Source organism: Sceloporus undulatus, unplaced genomic scaffold (assembly GCF_019175285.1).
Source record: "Sceloporus undulatus isolate JIND9_A2432 ecotype Alabama unplaced genomic scaffold, SceUnd_v1.1 scaffold_28, whole genome shotgun sequence".
NCBI lineage: Eukaryota > Metazoa > Chordata > Lepidosauria > Squamata > Phrynosomatidae > Sceloporus > Sceloporus undulatus.
Window position 1 is genome coordinate 73,947 of NW_024802950.1, and position 23,078 is coordinate 97,024.

At 39.2% G+C, this 23,078-nt stretch overlaps 1 protein-coding gene across 1 annotated transcript in view; it reads left to right on the forward strand.

Annotated features, from left to right (window-relative positions):
* Positions 1-22,558, forward strand: part of LOC121917632 (apoptosis-stimulating of p53 protein 2-like) — a 28,143-nt gene extending 5,585 nt beyond the window's left edge. Inside the window, exons 2-10 of the mRNA XM_042443737.1 lie at positions 521-668; positions 10,058-10,171; positions 11,222-11,286; positions 12,936-13,037; positions 15,186-15,360; positions 18,435-18,616; positions 18,938-19,102; positions 19,500-19,737; positions 22,398-22,558. Of these exons, the coding sequence (XP_042299671.1) occupies positions 521-668; positions 10,058-10,171; positions 11,222-11,286; positions 12,936-13,037; positions 15,186-15,360; positions 18,435-18,616; positions 18,938-19,102; positions 19,500-19,737; positions 22,398-22,543 (1,335 nt within the window). The 3' untranslated portion in view covers positions 22,544-22,558. The remainder of the gene's footprint in view (positions 1-520; positions 669-10,057; positions 10,172-11,221; positions 11,287-12,935; positions 13,038-15,185; positions 15,361-18,434; positions 18,617-18,937; positions 19,103-19,499; positions 19,738-22,397) is intronic.
* The last annotated feature ends 520 nt before the right edge of the window (positions 22,559-23,078 follow it).

The window sequence follows — 23,078 nt, forward strand, 5'->3', positions numbered from 1 at the left end:
CCTTGGACATTTTCAAAGGAAAGTACGGCAGCAGAAAGTAATCTGCTGTTCACGGGTCAGCAGCTTTTGGGACATGTTTGCTTTGTTCACTTTAAAAGTGATTATCAGTATTGATTCCTTTTGGAGTATTCATTCTGTTCGTTTATAACTTTGGTAATAAATAATGTCTCTGCGCAGTTTGAGCACAGACACATCTTGTGCCAAAAGAACGATTCTATAATTGTTAACTATTGCCAGATGTTTGGATCTGTGCATTTATCCAATGTGTTTGTGTCTATGCGTAGTTTGAGATATATGCACTCTTGGTGAGAAACAAAGATTTTGACAGACAACAAAAACATTACTAATTCTGTAATGGAAGTGGTAATTCCAGATGCTGTTGAACTGCAGCTCCTAGCATTTTCACCACTGGCTGTGCTGGGTAGGGGTATGGGGAATTACAATTCAGCAACACAGATCCCACCCCTTTTCTGTGATTTAGTCACGAATGATATTAACAAAATAATCTTATGTTTTACAGATGTTTCTTACAGTGTACCTCAGCAACAATGAGCAACACTTCACAGAGGTGCCAATCACCCCAGAAACTACATGCAGAGATGTAGTGGATTTATGTAAAGAGCCTGGTGAAACTGAATGTCACCTAGCAGAAGTATGGTGTGGCTCAGGTAAGTAAAATGTGGCATTTGTGACTTGTCAAGCATCTAGAAAAGTCTCTACTTTATTATAATCTCAGGATTAATGAAAACATTTAACTAAAATAAGGGGTGGTTAACACACAGACGGCATGTGACTTCTTACTGTTATTGCCAGGCTTCCACTAACTCTCACTAACAAATGTGTGTGTATAGGATATGCACTTTTGTATGTTAAAAAACATTGATTTTATATCATAACAGCTTCAGCTGGGATGGTATGAGGTCTATGTTGAGTTTGAGGATCTCACCATTCCTTTTCTAGAAGTTACCCACCCCTGAAATTAAGCTTTGCATGAGTATGTAGAACAGTGGTTCTCAACCTGTGGGTTGCGACCCCTTTGGGGGTTGAATGATCCTTTCACAGGGGTCACCATTGGAAAACACATATTTCCGATGGTCTTAGGAACCAAGACACCGCTCCTCTGTGGTTGTCGATCACCACATGAGGAACTGTATTAAAGGGTAGCACCATTAGGAAGGTTGAGAACCACTGATCTAGAAGACTTAAACTCTGCAATTTAAATTTATGATTCATGTAAAATGAAAGCTGGCTGTTACAGTAACAGCATTCTAAAAAGCTGGGTTGAAATCTCAGCTAAATCTCTGACAACGATATTTGGCCTTGCCCCTGGATGTTTGATTGTTGATGTTTGATGTAATATTTTTAGATTGTGTATGTACCAATTTTAGTAGCCTGTAACCCCGCTTTGATCCACTGGGAGAGGCGGGGAAATATATCCTCTCTTCATTGGCTCCCCTTCCCCTTCCGCATCCGGTACAAGCTTTTGTTATTGACTTTCAAAGTCCTCCATGGATTGGCCCCTCCTTACTTATTTGACCTTCTTTCTCCTTACATTCCTACTCGCACCCTCCGCTCTTGTAGTCAAGGTCTCCTCTCACAGTGTAGGACTACCACTGCCCCCTCCCGAATTCGTCCCTTCTCGCTTGCTGCCCCTTACTCCTGGAACCTTCTTCCCACACATGCACACCTCATCACTTCTCTACCCAGTTTCAAAACTGAGTTAAAGACTATATTGTTTAGAGAAGCATTCCCAGAGGCGAGCCCCTCTTTGACCCAGGAATAATAATAATAATAATAATAATAATAATAATAATAATAATAAGATTTATTTGTATACCGCTCTTCTAAAGAAATAATCAAAGCGGTTTACAGCAATTCGCAAACAATAACATAATACAGCCTCCTTTTAACCATCCATTAAGAAGCCAAGCCTTTCTTCCAGTCCATCTGCCTTGGTCCAGGCCTCGGAGGCGGAGAAGAACTGCTGGACCTGATCCCATTCCCCACCACCACTCCCTTCTCCTTTTGTGTCGTGTCTTCTTAGATTGTAAGCCCGAGGGCAGGGAACCGTCTAACTAAAAGATTGTATGTACAGCGCCGTGTAAATTTATAGCGCTTTATAAAAAAAGGTTAATAATAATAATAATAATAATATTTATAAGTCAAAGATTTATTTACATAAGACACTAAATGTGATTCCGTCTACATCTGTAATGCAAATGTAAAACCTTCATTTGTTAGAATGTGCATTTCCCTGTTAAATGACCCTCCTGCTTTCTTTCCCACTTCAACAGTATTTGCCCATGTGCAGGATTACCATGAGTTGTTCTGTTAATTTATGCCTAAAAGTTTTCAGCTGTTTCACATGGTGTATTCCATATTTTCTATTAATGCTTATAGCATACTTCACTTCTTTAAAAGGATGGACTCTTTAACTTGCTTGTCCAAAAGTCTTGGGAAATGTAAGACTGCAATGTCACTTACCATTTTCTGAACACCATTTCTATGGATAGTAAATCTGATATCTTGAAGTGAGAGAGATTTTGGGGTTTATGAAATGTCCCTTGCAGGAATATATGCCTGGAGTTAACTTTTTGCTATTCCATAACAAAAACCAAAAATTTGTCCAGACATTAAAAAATGTCTTAAACTGCAGTGGAGAAAGTGTGGACTATAGGTGGCATGTAGTCCCTCCACCTCAATATTATGCTCCCCCTCCTCTATGACACCCCAAAACACTTTGAAATATTGAGAAAGAGAATCACTGGGAAATTGCCAAGATGTGCTAGTTTGGCCTGTGCCTTCCATTCCATCATCATCATCATTATTATTATTAACCTTTATTTATGAAGCGCTGTAAATTTACACAGCGCTGTACATACAATCTTTTTAGTTAGATGGTTCCCTGCCCTTGGGCTTACAATCTAAAAAGACATGAGACAGAAGGAGAAGAGAGTGGTGGAGGGAAAGGGTAAGAGGTCCAGCAGTTCCTCTCTACCTCCAAGGCCTGGACCAAGGCAGATGGACTGGAGGGAGGGCTTGGCTTCATAATTCACCACCTGTGAAGTAAAAGACACTGAATACCAGCCAAAATTGAAGTTGGAGGTAACACCAGGTCACTTCCACATTACCCGTGTGTGTGTGTGTGTGTGTGTGTGTGTGTGTGTGTGTGTGTGTGATGAGTCTCCTCCCCTTGTGTAGTTGCTCACACCTGTCTTAAATATTTTAATTCATTGCATTTTTGTCTGCTGTTCGTTTTCTTGTTTTACTTGTTTTTATTATGTACTGTCTTTAAAATTTACAGTTAAAAGATGATAACTTACTAAATATCTGTTTATTTCCAGCCTAAAATGATTATCCACTGGAATGTAGGTTTTTTGCATGGTTAAAATCTTGCTCCTTATCCTCTTAATTTGTTGCCATAAATTGCGATAGCCAGCATTTATTTTGCATGCTAATTTTTTAAAAATCTCCCAAGAGCCTCAAATTCTGTCTACCAGAATTACTCATGCTGGATGAACAACAATAGTTTTGAAACTGATATAGGATAAGCCTTTTTATACTAAAGCTAAGCACAGTAGATACTTTGCTAAGGAAAATCCTGTTGTATCTTTCAGCCCACGTGTCAAAAATCTTAAATGAACACCACAACTCTCCATATCTTAGATGATTCACAGATCCACTCTAACTGTAGCATTGGAGTCATGTAAATGGGTATATACTGCCTATTACTTTTTGTTTTAGGTGTACAGTTTTTCTAATGCCTTACAGACTAATATTCAGTTTGGTTCACTTTTCTTATTTAAAATCTTTAAAGCAAAGGTGGTCAGCTTCTCAAGTCTGCTTTCCTTTTCACTAAACTTCCCAAGATCTTTTCAGCTGGAAATAACCAGAATGAAAAAAAATGTATCTGAACATATTCTGAATTTAGGAATTTGCAGTAACAAAACTGAATGGACTTTACATCCCTTTCATGCAAAAGACAACATGTGGTTACCATAACTGTTCTTCATGTCTGCAGCTTGCTTTAGGTTGTAATTTTTTTTTTGTTGCTGCTAAGAACAATTGATAGTTAGAAACCGTTTTCATCCGAAGATTTGCCAGTAAATCCCAGTCTGTCTTCTGCTTAGCCATGCTTTCGACACTGCTTCTCTATCGCACTAAACAGTACTGATTGTGCATGATGGCCTGCTGTGTTGTGCTGTCATGCTGACCTAGGTCAGCTTGCCATATTGGCAGAGCATAACAGGTTGTAGCAACAGCACAGCAGTTAGCATGGCCTTATAGAATCCTAGACTTGGAAGAGGCCTCAAGGACCATCCAGTCCAACCCCCTGCCATGCAGGAACACACAATCAAAGCAATCCCCAACAGATGGCCATCCAGTCTCTGTCTAAAAACCTCCAAAGAAGGAGACTCCACCACACTCCAAGGGAGTGTTTTCCACAACGGCTCTTGCTGTCAGGAAGTTCCTGTTAACGTTGAAGTGGGATCTATTTTCCTTTAGTTTGCATCCATTGCTCCATGTCCTGTTCTCTGGAGCAGCAGAAAACAAGCTTGCTCCATCCTCAATGTGACACCCCTTCTAATATTTATACAGGGCTATCATATCATCTCTTAACCATCTCTTCTCCAGGCTAAACATACCCAGCTCCCAAAGTCATTCCTCATAAGACATGATTTCCAGACCATTGCTCAAAGCACCAATTTTCTGATACAGATACTGCTAGGAGCAGGTTTTAGATAATATGAAGTGTTAAATAAAAAGTTAAAGAAGTACGACTTTTCAGTTGTTGAATAAATCCATCCTTGTACTCTGATAGCAGTTTGTTTTATTGTAATGCTAAGTCTCATTGTTTCTTGACAACAATGGATTAGTACACACAGTGGCCATGGCAATTACTAGTGGGAAATGTAGCACAAATGCCATTGTCTTAACTTTAATTAGTTTTTACTAGAGTATTGAGTCAACCCCATCATAAATCCTCTTTCAGACTGTCCTCTTCAAAATTATAATGGTACCTTCTTCCCCTTGTGATTTAGAAGATGAGCTGTTTAGCTGTCTAGACAAATAACCATGGAAGCTGCTTTTTCTGTAACAGTGACCTACTTGCTTATACTGTAAAACTAATCTCCTTTGACAGTGACCCCAGAAAATTTCCTTCCTAGATTGTTTCAATGTGCCTGCAGATTTTTTTTTCTTAAAGAAACCTCATTTTCTCAGTGCTCTTTTATTTATAAGCCAAGAACCTCCAATACCCCCCCCCCCAAAATACTTGTAGAAGGGAGTATTTATAAATAGGCACTGAAATCAAACATTTAAACAAAAAGACTCAAATAGAGTGGGAGTTGGACTTTCCTAACATCATTATCTATTTGTACAATTCAGCTTTATTTTTTATTCAAAATATTGTTTATTGTTTATAACTATCAGTATTCCAGTATTTGCCTCAATCACTTGTGTGTCATAACCTCATTATTTTTTATTCTTGAGTCTTATAGATGATCTCATCTATAATCTGTTACATTCTGTCTCTTTACAGCAGGGATGAGGAACATGCTGACCATGGCTTCCAACTCCAAAATGCTCCAAAACACAGCAGTTTCCCTCCTAACACCCCTGATCCCGCTCCCCCCCCCGCCCCCAAATTGGCAGACAAGTGCAAATTGAAAGTAGATTTGTGGCAATTTCTAGGTCACATTTTCAGCCAAAATTGCCACCTGCTACAGGGGATGAAGGTTTCCCCCCACCACAAATGCCCACCTCTTCTTTCCTGTGAAATGTAAAGCCAGGACTTCCTAGATCATTCGAGTGCAATTGTGATAAAAATGTTAAGTTAAAAGACAGATTTGCTTTTATGCTTTTAATTCACATAGATTAAAAATCAGGTTGAAAAGCATTGACTGCTTTTAGTTTTAAATGTAGATAAGGAACTCACTATTCCTTTACACAAGAGGAAAGAATCTTTATCAGCATTTAAAGATAGAAAGCTGCCAGTCTGTCATTTGAAAGCTTTTGATGTAACTTTTTTAAAATTTAAAAATAAAGTCAGGTTTGTTGAGAGATATTACTATGAATGGTATTTGTGTGATTAAACTTGGCTCTGCTAAAATGATTAATGATTAAATATTATTAATTGAAAAAATATTTGTTTGGCTCTGAACAGTGACCAAGACTGAACAATGGTTTTCCCCCCATGTTATCCTCTTAAGTTTTCAGATGAAAAGAGGCAGAGTTCCTTTCTATGCTAATAAAGCAAAACATTTTAAAACTAAGCAATAATACTGTGCAAAATCTCAGTAAATGGACACCACAGTGTCATCCATTTAGCCACTATACTTACTAAAACATGTCTTTTGAACTTGTATTGCTAACTTGATGGCTTGTTACTATGGCCTTTGTAGTTTAATGCAAGACATTTGCTATTGTATGTGTGAATGGTTCCTGAGAGGTCAAGGAGAGGCTGTTCCACCTGCAAATATATAGGATCAGTCCTTCAAGAAGAAGGTATGATGCTTTTATTTCAGTGCCTTTGCAGAGGTTAGCAGTACTAACGGGACAAATTGGACAATTGGCAGTATCCTAGTGAGAGAGATCCTAGTGAGATAGAGATAGATGGAGATAGGGATAGGAACCTAGATCCCCATGTTCTGCCAAACCTGCTGATACACAGGATGATAGTTGTTTATGTGTTTTCTGGTGGCTGTTTACCTCTGTGGCATTTGAGGACAGATGCAATATTAGGAGAACAGAGCAGCACTTCCTAATTCTTGCAGTTGCACGACTTGGGATATAAAAGGACTGATGGGTGTCAGAGAAAAATAATGAGCATTAGAGGGAGGGAATCAGAAACAAGGCAACTAATCCAATGATGTCACTCTGTTATAAAAGAATGGGCCTTATTGACCAGACGGAGAGCAATGGGAACAGTAACCATTGATAGCCTGGAGAGACCAAAAGAGCCATATTCAATATAGATTCGTGTATGTGTGTACAAGAACTGGAGAACCTCAACTTTATTTTGATTGAACAGCTATAACTATAATAAATTAGTTTCTTCCAGTATAATAAAAAAGTTACCAGTTATGCATGAAAATCCTATTTTTATTTATTTTATTTATTTTTGTAGGCATTTCTGTATTGCTTCTCTGCTCAGGACTCCTAAAGCAATGAACAAATAAAAACCAATTAAAACAATACAAAAATAAAAACATTATGAAAACACACTAAGTTTCTATTTCAAAAAACTTTTAAAATCAGTCTAAAAACAATCATAAAATCCAGCTTTGAAGCAGTTCAAACAACAGTTTCAAACATTGAACACATGCAGAACAGCACTGTTTTGGCAGCTGTCCAAAAGCTTAAAAGAGGGGCAGTCTAACTTCCTTGGGTAGGAAGTTCCATAGTCAAAATGCTGCTACAGAGGAAGCTGTGTTACATGCATCCATGCATTGTTTAATCAAGAGGTTTGGGTTCTGTTGGAGCGTACTGGGAAAGCATAAGTACTGTAGATTGGAAGATCATGCTCTCACTTCATTCTCTAGATCGGGTGGCCCCTGCTAGCTATTCTTGGATTATATACAGCTCACATCACTGTAGTGAATACAGTCAGTAGTGAGGGGAACTGCAGTCCAAAGACATTGGTAGGGCAGCAGCTTGCTTGATAATGCAAACTGCCAGCCAAGTGATAAAAAGCAAAGCTGCATATCACCTTCTGATCAGCTCATCCTATCCTATCCTATTCTGTCTCATCTCATCTAATCACTATTTGGCATATTGTCATGGCAGTTTGGACACAAGGTGATCCTGTTTAAAGCTCAACTCCCCATGTGAACCAGAAATACTATGCTTCAGTTTGATGGGCAGCAGTGAGAAATAGAATGAGAAATGATAACACCTTCCCAAATCTGCAGCTCTGTGTCACCTCTGTTCCCCATCATCTCTGACGGTTGGCTAGCCTGGTTGCTAACAACCCCATGTGTTACAATCATAGAATCATAGAGTTGGAAGAGACCACAAGGGCCATCCAGTCCAGTCGAACCTCCTGCATAAACTTCCAATCAAAGCATCCCCGACAGATGGCCATCCAGCCTCTGTTTAAAGACCTCTAAGGAAGGAGACTCCACCACACTCCAATGGAGTGTGTTCCACTGTCGAACAGCCCTTACTGTCAAGAATGACAATATGACATCCCTTCAAATATTTAAACAGGGCTATCATATCACCTCTTAACCTTCTCTTCTCCAGGCTAAACAGACCCAGCTCCCTAAGGCGTTCCTTATAGGGAACGTTTTCCAGACCCTTCACCATTTTAGTCACCCTCCTTTGGACACGCTCCAGTTTCTCAACATCCTTTTTAAATTATGGTGCCCAGATCTGGACACAGTATTCCAGGTGAGGCCTGACCAAAGCAGAATAGAGTGGCACTATTACTTCTCTTGATCTAGACACTATACTTTTATTGATGCAGGCTAAAATTGCATTGGCCTTTTTAAGCTGCCGCATCACACTGTTGACTCATGTTCAATTTGTGGTCTACTTGGACTCCCAGATCCCTTTCACATATAGTATCATTCAGCCAGGTGTTCCCCTCCCATATCTGTGCATTTCATTTTTCCGCCCTAAGTGCAGTACCTTACATTTCTCTGTGTTGAATTTCATTTTGTTAGCTTTGGCCCAGTTTTCTAGTCTGTTCAGGTCATTTTGAATCTTGATCCTGTCCTCTGGGGTATTAGCTGCTACTCCTAATTTGGTGTCATCTGCAAATTTGATAAGTATGCCCCCAATTTTGTCCCGATTTCAACTGGAGCGTGTCGAAAGGAGGGCGACTAAAATGGTGAAGAGTCTGGAAACCATGCCCTATCTGTGCATTTCATTTTTCCACCCTAAGTGCAGTACTGTATCTTACATTTCTCTGTATTAAATTTCATTTTGTTCCTGAGGAACTGTAATACATAACATCTGGATGGTGCCATCTTAGGGAAGGCTGATTTGCAGGTTTCTTGTTGACAACATTGTGTTGTAGTTCATACTCAAATATAGTGTTATACCAATCATATTCTAAATTCTCTGAATGAAATGCTGTGGAGGCACCAAATGATACTGATTACTCTAGCTGCCAGCATGCTTTAGATTTGAATTCAAAATATTTTTTAATATTTAAAATCTTAAGTGATTTGGGGCCTTGATATGTTCCTTATTTTAATTAGATTGTACACTTTGGTAAGTGTATTCTAATGTTCTATTTTTGCACAATGGCATGTACAACAGTGGTCTTATATAAAATAATAGTACTAGTGTAATACTTGAAGGAGTGCCTCTATACAGTACTCCTGCCCAAGAATTAAGGTACTCTGGAGGAGCAGGTCTCTGTGCCCACCCAATGACTACAGTATAATTGGAAAGATGTGGAAGAGGGACTTCTCATTTGTAGCATCCTGTTTATGGAATGCCCCCTGTGGTGACTACACTGGTATCATTTCATGGCTGTTCTTAAAAACACTTTGAGCTTATCTGGTTTATTCTAAAATGTCTAGTTTTAAACTGTTTAAACCTGTTTTGTTAAATTGTTTCCTGTGCTTTTAGTTTGTTTTTATTGTATAATAGGGCAAGATATAAATATGTTTAAAATAAATGCCATACTTCAGTATTTCCTGTGTTATTGGCTTGGTATAGTTATACATCTCAGTACAGTATTTCTTATTTCATTGGCTTGGTATAGTTTTGACAGTCATCCAGTTTTCACAGATGTTAGTTTATCTGCTGTTGAGGATTCTTCCCCATCCCCTTCTTCCTTCTATCGCTTTAAAGATTACTTTTCTGTGGTTTTGCAGTTGACATATTTGTGGTATATTTAGAATGTGTGCAAGTTGAATACTGCAACATTTGAATAGAAGATTGTTATGGACACATTTCAAATACATCTTTGGTAAACCATGCAGAGGAGCCCTTGGTAACTGATTGTATGCCATTGAGATGTGGAATTAAGTTTTGTTTATTAGTATAGTATAGGAAGCACATGGAATAAAATATATCAAACTGCCTTTGCATTTTTCAGAGCGCCCAGTACCTGATAATGAGCGCATGTTAGATCTTCTGCAGCGTTATGGAGCTCAAAGAAGTGAGGTTCGGTTCTTTCTACGTCATGAACGATCCCCTAGTAGGGAAACCGGTATGTGATAACTTAACCTAATGAATGTGTGTGCAAACCCACCACAACAGCTGTACAGTAGGAAATGTTACACTTGTTCTTCTTTCAGCCTGTTTTACCCTAGCATTGGGCACCCTGCTTTGATGGATAACAGAAGATACTTTATCTTTGTGTGGGATGTAGTATAGAGTAAAGCACATAGGATTGTGTGATGTGGTCTCATTCTTTAGCTCTCTGAAATATGTCAGTAATGAAACACTAATTTCTGGAGGACTTCAGTCTCTGGCCTGCTGAATGTTCTATACTGTACTTATGTCCTGCTTATTTCTTGAGACTTTTCATTCTGTTGAGGCATTCTAAAATAAACACACAGGGAGAGGGAGAGTGCTAGCCTTGGCCATTGCCCTCATGAAGACCTACCATATAGTTGCCATATGTAGAGGAGTCTCTCCTCTTTATTAAGTCACTTAAACACAAATGGAGAAAACAAATGAAGGAGACAAAGCTAATGTGCTCAGCTCTTTAACAGCTGAATAGGACTAGTGTTTTCAGAACACATAATTCCTCCTGCTTAATTTTTATTAAAACTGTCCAGTTTGCATATCATTCTTATACTGATAAGTCAAGAAACCCTTTCTACTGCTGCTTTGTTTGACATGGATGTATATTTGAATTCTTGTCATACATCCAAAATGGCTTAGTAGTAAAGCAACATGTCCCTTTATTTCTGCTATAAAAGCTGAGTTCATGAAAAACTCTTGGCTTATTGCTGCAGCTTGTCAACTTTAATTTTTATGGAAATTTTTTGTTTTTGTTTTTCTTGTATTGTCCCTGCATGTCAGGCAAGGTGAGTGCATTTATTGCACAGGCAGCATTTTAGCAGATACATTGAAGAGCTGCTTACATTGACTTCCTTATGTTTGTTGATGACTTGTGCTAGTCTGAAACTGCATACTTTCTCGATTCCTCTCTTTCTTCCATCATTTCAGAAGGAAAGTTTTACTGAAAGGGATCCCTAAAATGTTTTTACTTCTTGTCTTTTCCTTTTGTTTCCTTTATACATAAACAAAGGAAGTGGAACCAGTGTGAAGAGAAATGGTGTAAAAATTGCTGGTGAACGAAGGACAGAGAATGGAGTAAGTATTTAGGTTTGCATCTCTTAAATGTGAACATGAAAATAACTTATTTAACATTACAAACCTACATTATGTTGACTCTTTCAATAACAGAAGACAGTGGCTACAGACATTTGTTACTTTTCTGTGCTTTTTTAAAAGCCTGTAAACCTATGTCAGTCTTTTTAAAAAAGCCTGTATGCCTATGTCAGCCAGTGTGGTGTAGTGATTTGAGCATTGGACTAGGACTCTGGAGGCCAGGATTGAAATCCCAGTTTGGCCATGTAAACCCACTGGGTAAGCTTGGGCAAATCACATTATCTCAGCCTCAGAGGATGTCAGTGGCAAACTTCCTCTGAAGAAACCTGTCAAGAAAACCCCATAATAGGGTTGCCATAAGGCAGAAACTACTTGAAGGCACACAACAACAGCAAAACAACAACAGCAACAAACCTAAGTCAAGATAGAGAATGTTGAGAAACCAGAGCATGTCCAAAGGAGGGTAACTAAAATGGTAAAGGGTCTGGAAACCATACCCTATGAGGAACGAATTAGGGAGCTGGGTATGTTTAGCCTGGAGAAGAGAAGGTTAAGAAGTGATATGATAGCCCTGTTTAAATATTTGAAGGGATGTCATATTGAGGAGAGAGCTAGCTTGTTTTCTACTGCTCCAGAGAACAGGACTCAGAACAATGGATGCAAGCTCCAGGAAGATTCCACCTCAACATTAGGAGGAACCTCCTGACAGTAAAGGCTATACAACAGTGGAACACACTCCCTTGGAATGTAGTGGAGTTTCCTTCCTTGGAGGTCTCTAAACAGAGGCTGGATGGCCATCTGTTGGGGATGCTTTGACTGAGCGTTCCTGCATGGCAGGGGGTTGGACTTATAGTCTCTTCCAACTCTATGATTCTGTGATTCCAGAGTCTGGATTGAGGAATGCCAAAGTTTATGTAGAAGGCGGCAGAAACAAAATAACATCTTGCCAGTTAGAAATCGGAGATCAGGCTCTTCTAAAGGGAAAGTATACTCTACTACTGTATTCAAGAGAAGTCCCAACAAAATAATATTTTGTAATGTCAGAGGCTTCATGCTGTAAAGCTCCCCCCAAAGTTGACACAACAGTACACTGCTTGAGTAACTTGTGTCATAACATGAAATGTGGGGCTTCTTTAGATTTTGAGGTTCTTTTTAAAAGACACAGTAGCACAGCAATTGAGACACATCTTAAAAGAAGCAGCTTAAAAGTATGGCATCTTTAAACTTTTGCATATAGGTGTGTGTGGTATCATTGTTAAATCACTATTTAAACCTTCTCATAGTGTGCTGCTCATAGTTACTGTGTGGAACATCTGCATTTTGTTTAAGATATTCAGTAGATCATTATGTAGTGCAATGATAGATGAAAGATACTAGTTTGAACTCTGCAGTAGACTCAGGTGACATCTAGATGTATTTTGGTTGCTGATTTCACCCAGACTCCATAAGAATAAAAGGATGTCACTAATTTAACCATCTTCATTGTTATAAATCTAGAGAAGAACTTGTTCTCTTTTTACCTTTCCCTGAACAGTATACTAAGCAGTCCTTTACTTCTGAAGGCAGGGGGCAGATTTCTTGTAGGGGCATCAAATAAATACAGTGTTTATGTATAACTTTTATTACTGAAGGTCAGTGCTCCTCGGATGGATATGACTCTGGCCGAACTGCAGGAAATGGCATCACGACAACAGCATCAAATAGAGGCACAACAGCAAATGTTGGCTAACAAGGTTTGTTGAACTCAAAAGACATAGTTGTGTTAGTTTGGGAAAAGTATGCAAAAGGATGTTGTAGAGCCTTAGGCGGGTTACAAACCGCCAAAAAATACGTATTGAATACGTATTAGGGTTAGGAAGGGGCGGTGCTTCCGCACCCCCCTAACCCTAATACGTAGTCAATACGTAAAAGATGGCGGCGCCCTTTCTACATGGGCGCCGCCATCTTTGCGTATTGGACGCACAGCGTCCAGACGCGTCGCGGCGCCTATGACGTCGCGAGTCCGCGCCAGGCGCCTCGCGACGTCATAGACGCGCCGCAAGAAGAAGCTCCGAAATGGAGCTTCTTTTTTGCTCCGCGCGGGAGCCGCGCGGTTTGGCTGCTGCGGCTCCCGCGCGGAGCAAATGGCGGCGGCGGGGGAGCGCCGCAAAGCGGCGGTTTGTACCCCGCCTCTGAGACTGAAAAGGAAAAAAGTTGGTAGCATGAGCTTTCATAGACTTGAGCCCTTCATACATCTGAGGAAGCAGACTCAAGTCTATGAAATCCATGAGCTTTCATGAAAGAATGAACTCAAAAAGCAGCTTTTTGAAACTGCATTTTTATAAAAGTGCTTTGGAATCCTTGGGGTTTTTCCCAGCAGTCTGTTTGGGTAGACAGGCTGGTATATATAGTGCACCAAGAGCTGTGCCTTGATTTGGCCATGGCCACTAGTTGAGTACACTACATAGGTGTCATTTGGATTTAGGCACCTTCAATGAGGAAATTGAAATAGTAAAAAGAATTTCTGTATCTTGAATAAATAATCAGCAAGAAGACTGCAGTCAAGAAATTAGAAGAAGATTAGGAATTTAAAGGGCTGATATGAAGGAACTAGAAAAGGTCCTAAAGAGTAAAGATATATAACTTAGTACTAACGTTAGATTCGTCCAAGCCATTGTATTCCCTATCATCATGTAAAGTTGCAAAAAGTGGATAGTAAAAAGAGCAGATAAGAAGAAGAGCAATTCATTTTGAGATACAGTTCTGAAGAAGAGTGCTGAGGATACCATGGACAGCCAAAAAGACAAACAAATGGGTCCTTGAACAAATCATGGCTGAAATCTCCCTGGAAGCTAAGATGATCAAACTGAGGATATCGTACTTTGGCCATGTCTTCAGAAGGCATGATGCATTAGAAAAGACAATGATGATAGGAAAGGTGGAGGGAAGTAGAAAGAGAGGTGGGCCACATGCTGAATAGGTAGACTCAATGGATATGGATGTACAGGACCTGAGCAGAGCAGTGGAGGACTGGGTTTTTGGGAGATGTCTTATCCACAGGGTCACCATGGGTTAGGGATGACTCGAAGGCAGTTAAAAACAACAAAAGTGTCAAATGTATCTGTTGGCTTCCTTTAAACATGTCATATATACTGCAGTGGCTTTCAAACTTTATTCTTGAGAATCTTATGGTCCTTGAAAGCTTATTAGGGCCTCCTCAAGTGGGACTATCAGTAATGGAAAATAAGTGTCCTTGGAGGTTAGTGTGCCCACTGAAGTTGAGAGCCAAAGTGAAAATGAACCTCTGAGATGCATGATCAAATCTTGAGCTCGTTTAAAAAGAAATTGTATAAAGTACACTGGTGCCTCGGGATACGAAATGATCGGGTTACGAAATTTCCGGGATACGAAAAAGTTGGATTGGCAAAAACTGTTTCGGGTTACGAAATATTTTTCGGGTTACGAAATTCATTTCGGCGCGAAATTCAAATGCTGCAAAGTGCAGCTATAGGCTTTCCAGTGCTAACGGAAAGCCTTTTCGGGTTACGAAATTTTCGGGTTAAGAAAGGAATGGCGGAACGAATTAATTTCGTAACCCGAGGTAGCAGTGTATGTGAGTGTGAATGTCATACAGGCATGCATGTACACCCAACCCTTTCCTTGCTTTTTGTGGAGACAGTGGGAGATACAGGAACCCCAAGACATTTAGTTTAGTTTTGTCTGGGTGTCTTCTGTATAGCAATTTTTGTTTATTTAATATTTGCAGTACTCAGTGCTCTGTAGTGTAAAACACAACATGCACTAAGTTTTGTCTTTGTTCTTGAAATCCTGTGTTATCAATATATGTTATTGAATCTCTTCAGATCTGAAAGTGGCATGATGCTTGTTCTGTTCACCTATAGGAGCAGCGGTTAAAATTTCTAAAACAGCAGGATCAACGGCAGCAACAACAAGCTGCAGAGCAGGAAAAGCTAAAAAGATTAAAAGAAATTGCAGAGAATCAGGAAGCCAAACTGAAGAAAGTGAGAGCATTGAAAGGCCATGTAGAGCAAAAACGGCTCAGTAATGGAAAACTAGGTAAGCTGTTGGTGAGATGCGTTTGGGTGACTGATACATAATATTTCTTTTATGTTAGTGTTCTAGGTGCTCCTGTTTACAATAATCAGCCAAAGAACTATTTAGAATAGTTATTTATTGTTTGTGCTGAGATATGTTTTGGTGTGTGCATATTTGTACTTAACCTCTTAACCTGGAAGGTTTTTGTTTGATTCTAATATCCTCTATTACATTCTAATTCATGCCTGGAGCCCTGTATCAAATAGATGAGATACAATAGTTGCTGTTGAGTGTCTGTTTGTGACCTATTAGTAACATATAAAAATAGTCTCAATGGGATTTAAAAATACTCTTAATACTGGAATACTGATGTTGTTGTTGTTGTTTCCATTTCTGATTCAGACTAGTGGTGACAGAAGAGAAGTACTGTAACAAGAAAATCCTGAATATGACTTAGCCTTTATTTTTACCTTGGTTGAAAAAATATTAAGCCCTTAGCAGGCTGTTGAAACTAATTACATTTTAACAAGTAATAATTTTGGTTTAGAATCCCTGCCTGTTGATTTGGATTAGATTATTTCGCTTTAGCAATATTTGTCTAAATATTTAAACTATTTGTGACCTATGCTATAAAGCAGTAGATGATTGACAACATCTTACGTTGAATGTTAGGGCATAGCATCCTGGCACAGCTGTCAAAGGATGCCAGGTTTTCCTTTTCTTCAGATTTTGCAAACCTGACAGTGGAACTACAAATCATAATGCACTTATTCATAGTTGACACTCATGAAAAATCTCTCATGTGCTCTCATGAAAAATAATACTGTATGTACTCGTGTATAAGTCAACTTCATGTATAAATCGAAGGCAGGTTTTAGAGGCAAAATCATGAATTTTGATATGACCCATGGATATGTTGAGGGGCATGTAACAAAGGATGTAAATGGAGCGGGGGGGGGGAACTACTTCACCCCCTCCTTCTCCCTCTCTGGACCTCTCCCAAGGGTCACAGTCTGGGCATGGAAAATGTGGACACAAACCTCCAATTTCTCTCCCTTCCCCACAACCTTCCCCAAGGCTGATGGCTTACAGAAAAAGGAGACACAGACCTCTGATTTCCCTCCCTTCCCCACAATGTTTCCCAGGGCTGATGGCTTGCAAAAAAACAAACAAAAAAAGCAGGGGGGGGCACAGACCTCTGATTTCCTTACTCTCTCCAAGGCTGATGGCTTGCAAAAAGGGGGACAGAGACCTCTGATTCCCCTCCTCTCCCTAAGGCTGCTGGCTTGCAAAAAGGAGGAGAGACCTCTGATTTCCCTCTCTTCCCCACAACTTTCCCCAAGGCTGATGGCTTGCAAAAGGGGGACAGAGACACCCGATTTTCCTCCTCTCTCTCTTCCCTCCCATCTCCACAGCTCACAGAGAAGTATTACCATATTGACCCATATATACGTCTACCTAGGATTTTGGAGCCCATTCGGGCTTACATTTTTCGACGTATAGATAGAATGTATATGGTAAATTTCCTCTGATCATTTTTTACAATTTACTATCCACAAGGAACCCTACTACTGTGGTACAAAGCTGTATTGTTTTCCTAAACAGACTGACATGATTATTTCTCCAAAAATTAAAATTTTTAATGTTAGTTGTTCTGATCTTCCCAATAAGAGAGTGCATGTAGAAGTGAAAAGATAACCTTTTGCTGGATTACAGGATCACATTTACAGTTATTAAAGCTTTTAGTTTCATGTAATTTTTTTTTCACTGAAAAGCTGAGAGCAAAAATAATATACTCAAGTTAATGGCCCCATGGCCAGATTATTAGAAATGACAGTGAGATCAGATGCATCTGGCGCTGAAAGAAGGTGTGAATTTGAATTTGTTGTAGCCTAGGGTGAGGTCCATGGTCCTCCTCCCTGGTTCTGCTGCACTATTCCTGTAGAGCAACTACATCAGATGTAGCCAGTATGGTGGAGGCCTTCCTGGTGAGTTGAACGGTAGTCTCAACCACCATGGCCAGTAGTCACATTAACTGGGGATCATGGGGATTATAGTCCAGCACATCAAGTTGGGAGAGTCAGAACTAGACTTTTTTTTTAAAAGCCATCTGTTTGGTTTCAGTGGGTGCTTTTAAAAAGCCAAGTTGGTATTTTTGGGAGAGGAGAGAAAAAAGTGATGTGGTGGAGAGAAAAAAGTGAGGATTGAAAGGAAGGAGAAAAAATGGATAGGAAGATGAGAATGACTGTGTCTGTGAGGGTGTGAGATGAGGGAGAGGCATGGGTCTTGCCAGCTGCTCATGTGTGCTCCAGATCACTGCTGACATTCAGATCTTTTCATAGGCTTTTCTGCAAGTTAATAATGGTTCTCATGCTGAAAAAAAATGTTCCCCCCACACTTAGTTTTCTAGAAATAATGTTTTAGAACAAGGAAGTATCTTTGCATGCTGTAATTTCTCTATTTTATTTTCTCTCTTTTCTGTATTATTTTATACAAGGCTTCATTCTTTAAACCTTAAATTTATAATATGCAGTTGCCCCTTTGTTTTTGTGGACTTGGAATCCACGTCCTTCACCAATCTGTGGGCAGCAAACAGAGGGGGACAAAATGGGATGCGTGCCCGTGGGTGCCAGCAGGCACACACAACCATTCAAGTCAGTGGGGCTTGAATATTGTTGATTTTTTGTTTTTGCGGGGGGCAGGGCGGAATGGATGCCCCGCAAAAACCGAGGGATGACTGTATATACTTTTGCCTTTCATCTCCCTCCATTTCTCATTTAATCCCATGAGAACTAAGTATTTTCCTTAAAAGATCACAGTATGTATAGCTACATTTATCTTATGTAGCCTTGTTGTAATGTTTAGTTCAGAACAATACCGTTCAGAAAAGCTTTCTTGTGATAAAGCCCCTTTTAAATATTTGAAGTTGATAAATTTGTAAATATTTCTGTTAAAGTTGAAGATTAGGGTAGCTTTCTTTTGGCTCTGTGTTGGAGAGCTGGAGGGTGTTCCTGTCCCCTAAACAGCTGCCTTGGAAGCAGCCAACATTTGGTCATTTCTCAGCTAGAGCTATTGTATTCTGTCTTCCTCTGCAGTGGAGGAGATTGAGCAGATGAACAGTTTGTTCCAGCAAAAACAACGAGAACTGGTACTGGCTGTGTCAAAGGTAGAAGAACTTACTAGGCAATTGGAGATGCTCAAGAATGGCCGGATTGATGGTTACCATGACAACCAGTCGGCTGTAGCTGAACTTGACCGCTTGTACAAGGAGCTTCAGGTAACTGCAGATGTAATGGTCACACATTACTTTGCAAAGGAATGTGCTCTGGCTCTTTGTCTGTTCTGACAAGAGTGCCAAAATTGTTGAAGTTTAACATCTTCTGTGTTATGTAGATTTTTAAAATACTACTTGGCATTCTGTAAAATACATAATACATTCTACATTCTGTAAAATACATAAATGAAGCTATCTCTCCAAAAGTTGGAGATTGTCCAATGTTTTTAGAACCCCCATAACTTTTTTTTTATTTTCCTCATGGCACCTACTTTGAAAGTTATTTGTGCTGAATTCTTGATTTCCTGTCCTGAATGCATTCAGCTGAGGAACAAACTGAACCAGGAGCAGAATGCCAAGCTGCAGCAACAGAGGGACTGCTTAAACAAACGCAACTCAGAGGTGGCAGTTATGGATAAGCGTGTTAATGAGTTGAGGGAACGGCTGTGGAAGAAAAAGGCTGCGCTGCAGCAAAAAGAAAATGTACCGGTGAGTGCCAAATAATAATAATTATCATCATCATCATCACAAACCAAAACAAAATTACTGTCCACTTCTATCACCAGAACATATTTTATGTATTTTACATGCTGAGTGTGGATGAGAAGTTGTTGAGGGGCTATGTGTCTGCTGCATCCTATCTATTCCCTTGTAGTATTTCCCTTGTAGTATGAAAATCACTTTAAATAATACATCACTATTAACCTATTTCTTCTTTTATATGGGGAAGAGTGCTTTTTCCCCCTTTGGTGCTTTCTTTGTAAGAAAGGATGCCGGAAGGCTGTCAAAATACCTTTCTTATATAAAAGCGCTACTGTGTTTCTCTCTGCTTCTCCAGTAGCTGAGTTGTAATATTTAGTTCTTAATCTTTACGTATCTTGTTTAGGTGACCTCTGATGGGAATCAGTCACAGCCAGTGGTATCTACTCCAAGCCGAGTGGCAGCAGTTGGTCCTTACATCCAGTCTTCCACCATGCCACGAATTGCCCCAAGGAATGAACTTTTAGTGAAGCCAGCTTTTCCAGATGGGACTGCATCCTTACAAGTCTCTGATGGTCCTTTGAAAACCCAGACTCTACCAAACATGAGAGCTGGGATTCTTACGCAAATGAAAGCTTCTGGTGGTAATTATTATTTTTCCTTTATTTGTAATTCATAGTTAATTGTCATATCCTCTTGTCATGTGATCCTGTTAATCAATTAAACAGGTATGATGCTAGATGCAAGAATTAAGTTACTCTATTTCATTTGTTCCACAGTGATATATTTTTTTCTCTGATTCTATAGTTGTTGTTGTTCCACACTAGGTGTAGTGTTCCATTTTTGGATAGTTGTTTGTTTCATCCTATATGATGAATTAAATAGTAAATCACATAAGGATGTAGATACAAAACATGAATACTTATTTTTGCGATTCAGAATCTGCATTCTGTATCCCATGTTACGTTGGCAGCAGTGTGCAAATAAAATCCTGAAGATAAGGATGTTAGTACTAACAAATGATGTGTTAGGAAATAATAAGAGTTGGTCATCCAAAAATGAGTCACTAATGACACTGTAATATTTCATTCTATTATTCAGGGATGCTAATTTTCTTTTCAGTGAGCAATAATGTTTATGGACTTCATTCTTGATATTAAAAAGCTCTTTGAACAGAAGGATGTTGTGAGGTGGGATATATAGGGAGAAATCTCATTTTTGTGACTTGCTTACATAGACAGTAGAAAAATACTTGTGTTTCAATATTTGTAACTGTAGAGAAATGTTTTTGATCAGACTATGTTGTTAAATGCTTTCTGTGTGTGTTATGTACCTTCAAGTCGTTTCTGACTTATTGTGACCTTAAAGCAAAACGGGATTTTCTTGGCAAGTTTCTTCAGAGAGGGGTTGCCATTGCATCCTCTGAGGCTGTGAGAGTATGACTTGACCAGGGTCACCCAGTGGGTTTCCATAGCCGAGTAGGGATTTGAACCCTGCTCTCCAGAGTCATAGTTCAACTTATACTGGTTTTAATATAAAGTTACCGATTTTACTTCCTGTAGCCTAGGATATACTGATGCTAAATTGAGTGTTTTCTTCTTCTTTGTTCTGCTGTATCCAGTACTCCGGTTGCTCAAGCAATGCTAAGGGTTCCCCGAAAGCTGTTTATGATTTATTTGTGAAATTTATAAAAGATTTGGGCTTAGGGAAGATTTGTTCACTTCTCTGCTCATATATAAATTTAGGTGAATAAGTTCACATCTTTCCCACATTTCCTGTCTGCAAGAAAAAGAAACAGTGCCTTCCCACTTATATGAATGAATATTGTATAAAGAGATAATGATGCTAAAGAAAAGTACAGAGAGCCAGTCCTGTAGTTAGGCTGTCAAACTGGGACTTGGATCTTGAGTAGTCCCATTTCTCACCCTGAACTACCTCACAGGTTTATTGTGAGAATAAAACGAGGACAGCTGCATTTGCCCCTGTGAGCTCATTGGAAGAAAGGTGAGATAGAAATGTAATTAGTAAATACATAAATGAAGCTATCTCTCCAAAAGTTAAGAGATTGTATTAATGAAAATGCATGATTTGTCAAGAGTTTTCCATAATCGTCAATTAGCAATACATTTTTTGTTACGAACTTGCACCAGTTTTTAAAGCAAACACTTTCAATTCCATTGTATATGAACACATTGTATACGAACGTAAACCAAATATTTGTGGGAAGCATCCCTAAAAATATGTACTTGCCATTTGATCCCAATGTCATGTGCATCTACTGTTAGGAGAAGAAATTATGGTTGAAAATACTGCATAAATAATCCAGCTTGAGACCAGTTTAACTGTCCTGGGTCAATACTAGGGAATTCTGGGAACTATAGTTTTGTGAGATATTTAGTCTTCTCTGTCAGAGAGCTCTGGTGCCACAACAAACTACAGTTCCCAGGATTCCCTAGCACTGAGTCAGCGCAGTTAAAATGATCTCAAACTGGGTTATTTCTGACGTGTGTCTTGAACCTTTGTGTCACTTTTCACCCATTTGTTGGTGTACTAGAAATATGCAAGATGTGGCTTCTCTTTATGCAAGATCATGTTTGACTGGCAATCCTTTCACTATTAGAACTTCATTACATATGTTGAAGAAAGAGGTTACTTCACTGATTTGTAATGAAAAACAAATTTGTTATTTATATATGCATTGGACATAAATTTGATGTTTCTGTTTTTGGGTAGGATTAATTTTATTATGGTTCCCTCTCTTGACATGTTGTTTATAATAATAAAAGTTAGAAAGTTACTGTTGAGAGATTATTGAAACATTATTTATTTTATTTATTTATATCCCGCTCTTTTCCCAGGACTGGGACTCAGAGCGGCTTCACAGCATTAAAAAACAAACAAACAAACAAAAAGTGCAATTAAAAACATTTTATAAATAAATAAATAAATGACATACATTAAAAAACATTAACCCAAATATTGCTACAGTAATAGCCAAAATTAACAAATACATAAAACATAATAAATGCAAGTTAATATCACACTGCCAAGAAGAGACTTAAGTAATTCTGTTGTATAAATAGTAAACATTATAATGCCAAACAAATTCCACACTTCTTATGCTTGAAGTAGAGGAGAATACCTAAACTCTAGGCTAAATACAGAATACAGGAAAATATAAAAACTAGGTGCTGTTTTATTGAAATAAAGACACCATATATTTTGGAGGGGATCATATTGAAAAGCTTGTCAAAAAAAGCTTGTCATATTTTCCTTGCCTCTTTTTTCTCTGCCTTTACCTCAGGTACTACAGCTGTTGGTTCAAAACCTACCCTCACCATCAGTGATTGGAATAATTCAAATGCTGATAACTTTATGAATCAGGGACTAACTTCTTCAGTGACAAAAGCCAGTGGTAACAGTGAAGGGCAAAGTAAGTTTCTTTGGTAGTATAGTAGTTTATTTTGTTGATGGTTTGTTAAGATGGGTGGGGGAGAAGAAAAATGCTTTTCCATCTTTCCAAAATGAGAACTTCTGTGCTTATTTTCCATGGTGTGTTTTGTTTACAAAAAAGTCTAATTAAGGCACGTTACAGACCGCCCAGAAGGGGCGGTCTGCTGCCGCCGCCATTTGCAGCGTGGAGGAGCCCCAGCGTCCAAACCGTGAGGCTCCTCTGCGCTGCAAATAAGAAGCGCCAAAATGGCGCTTCTCTTTGCGGCGCAGATATGATGCCGCGAGGCACCAATGACACGCTACGTAAAGATGGCAGCCCCCCGTGTGGAATGGGCGACACCATTTTGTATGGACTTGGTCCCTTCTAACCCAGTCCGTACTTTATGCCCGTCTGTAATGGGCCTACATCTCAGAGATGTTCCCAGGGTGGTGGGCAAACCCCACCCCACTTCTAGCATGCAACTGTGCTGAGCTACCTGTGATAGTTTTTTTTTTCAGTCAAGTAGCTCAGATAATGGATTGGTTAACATGA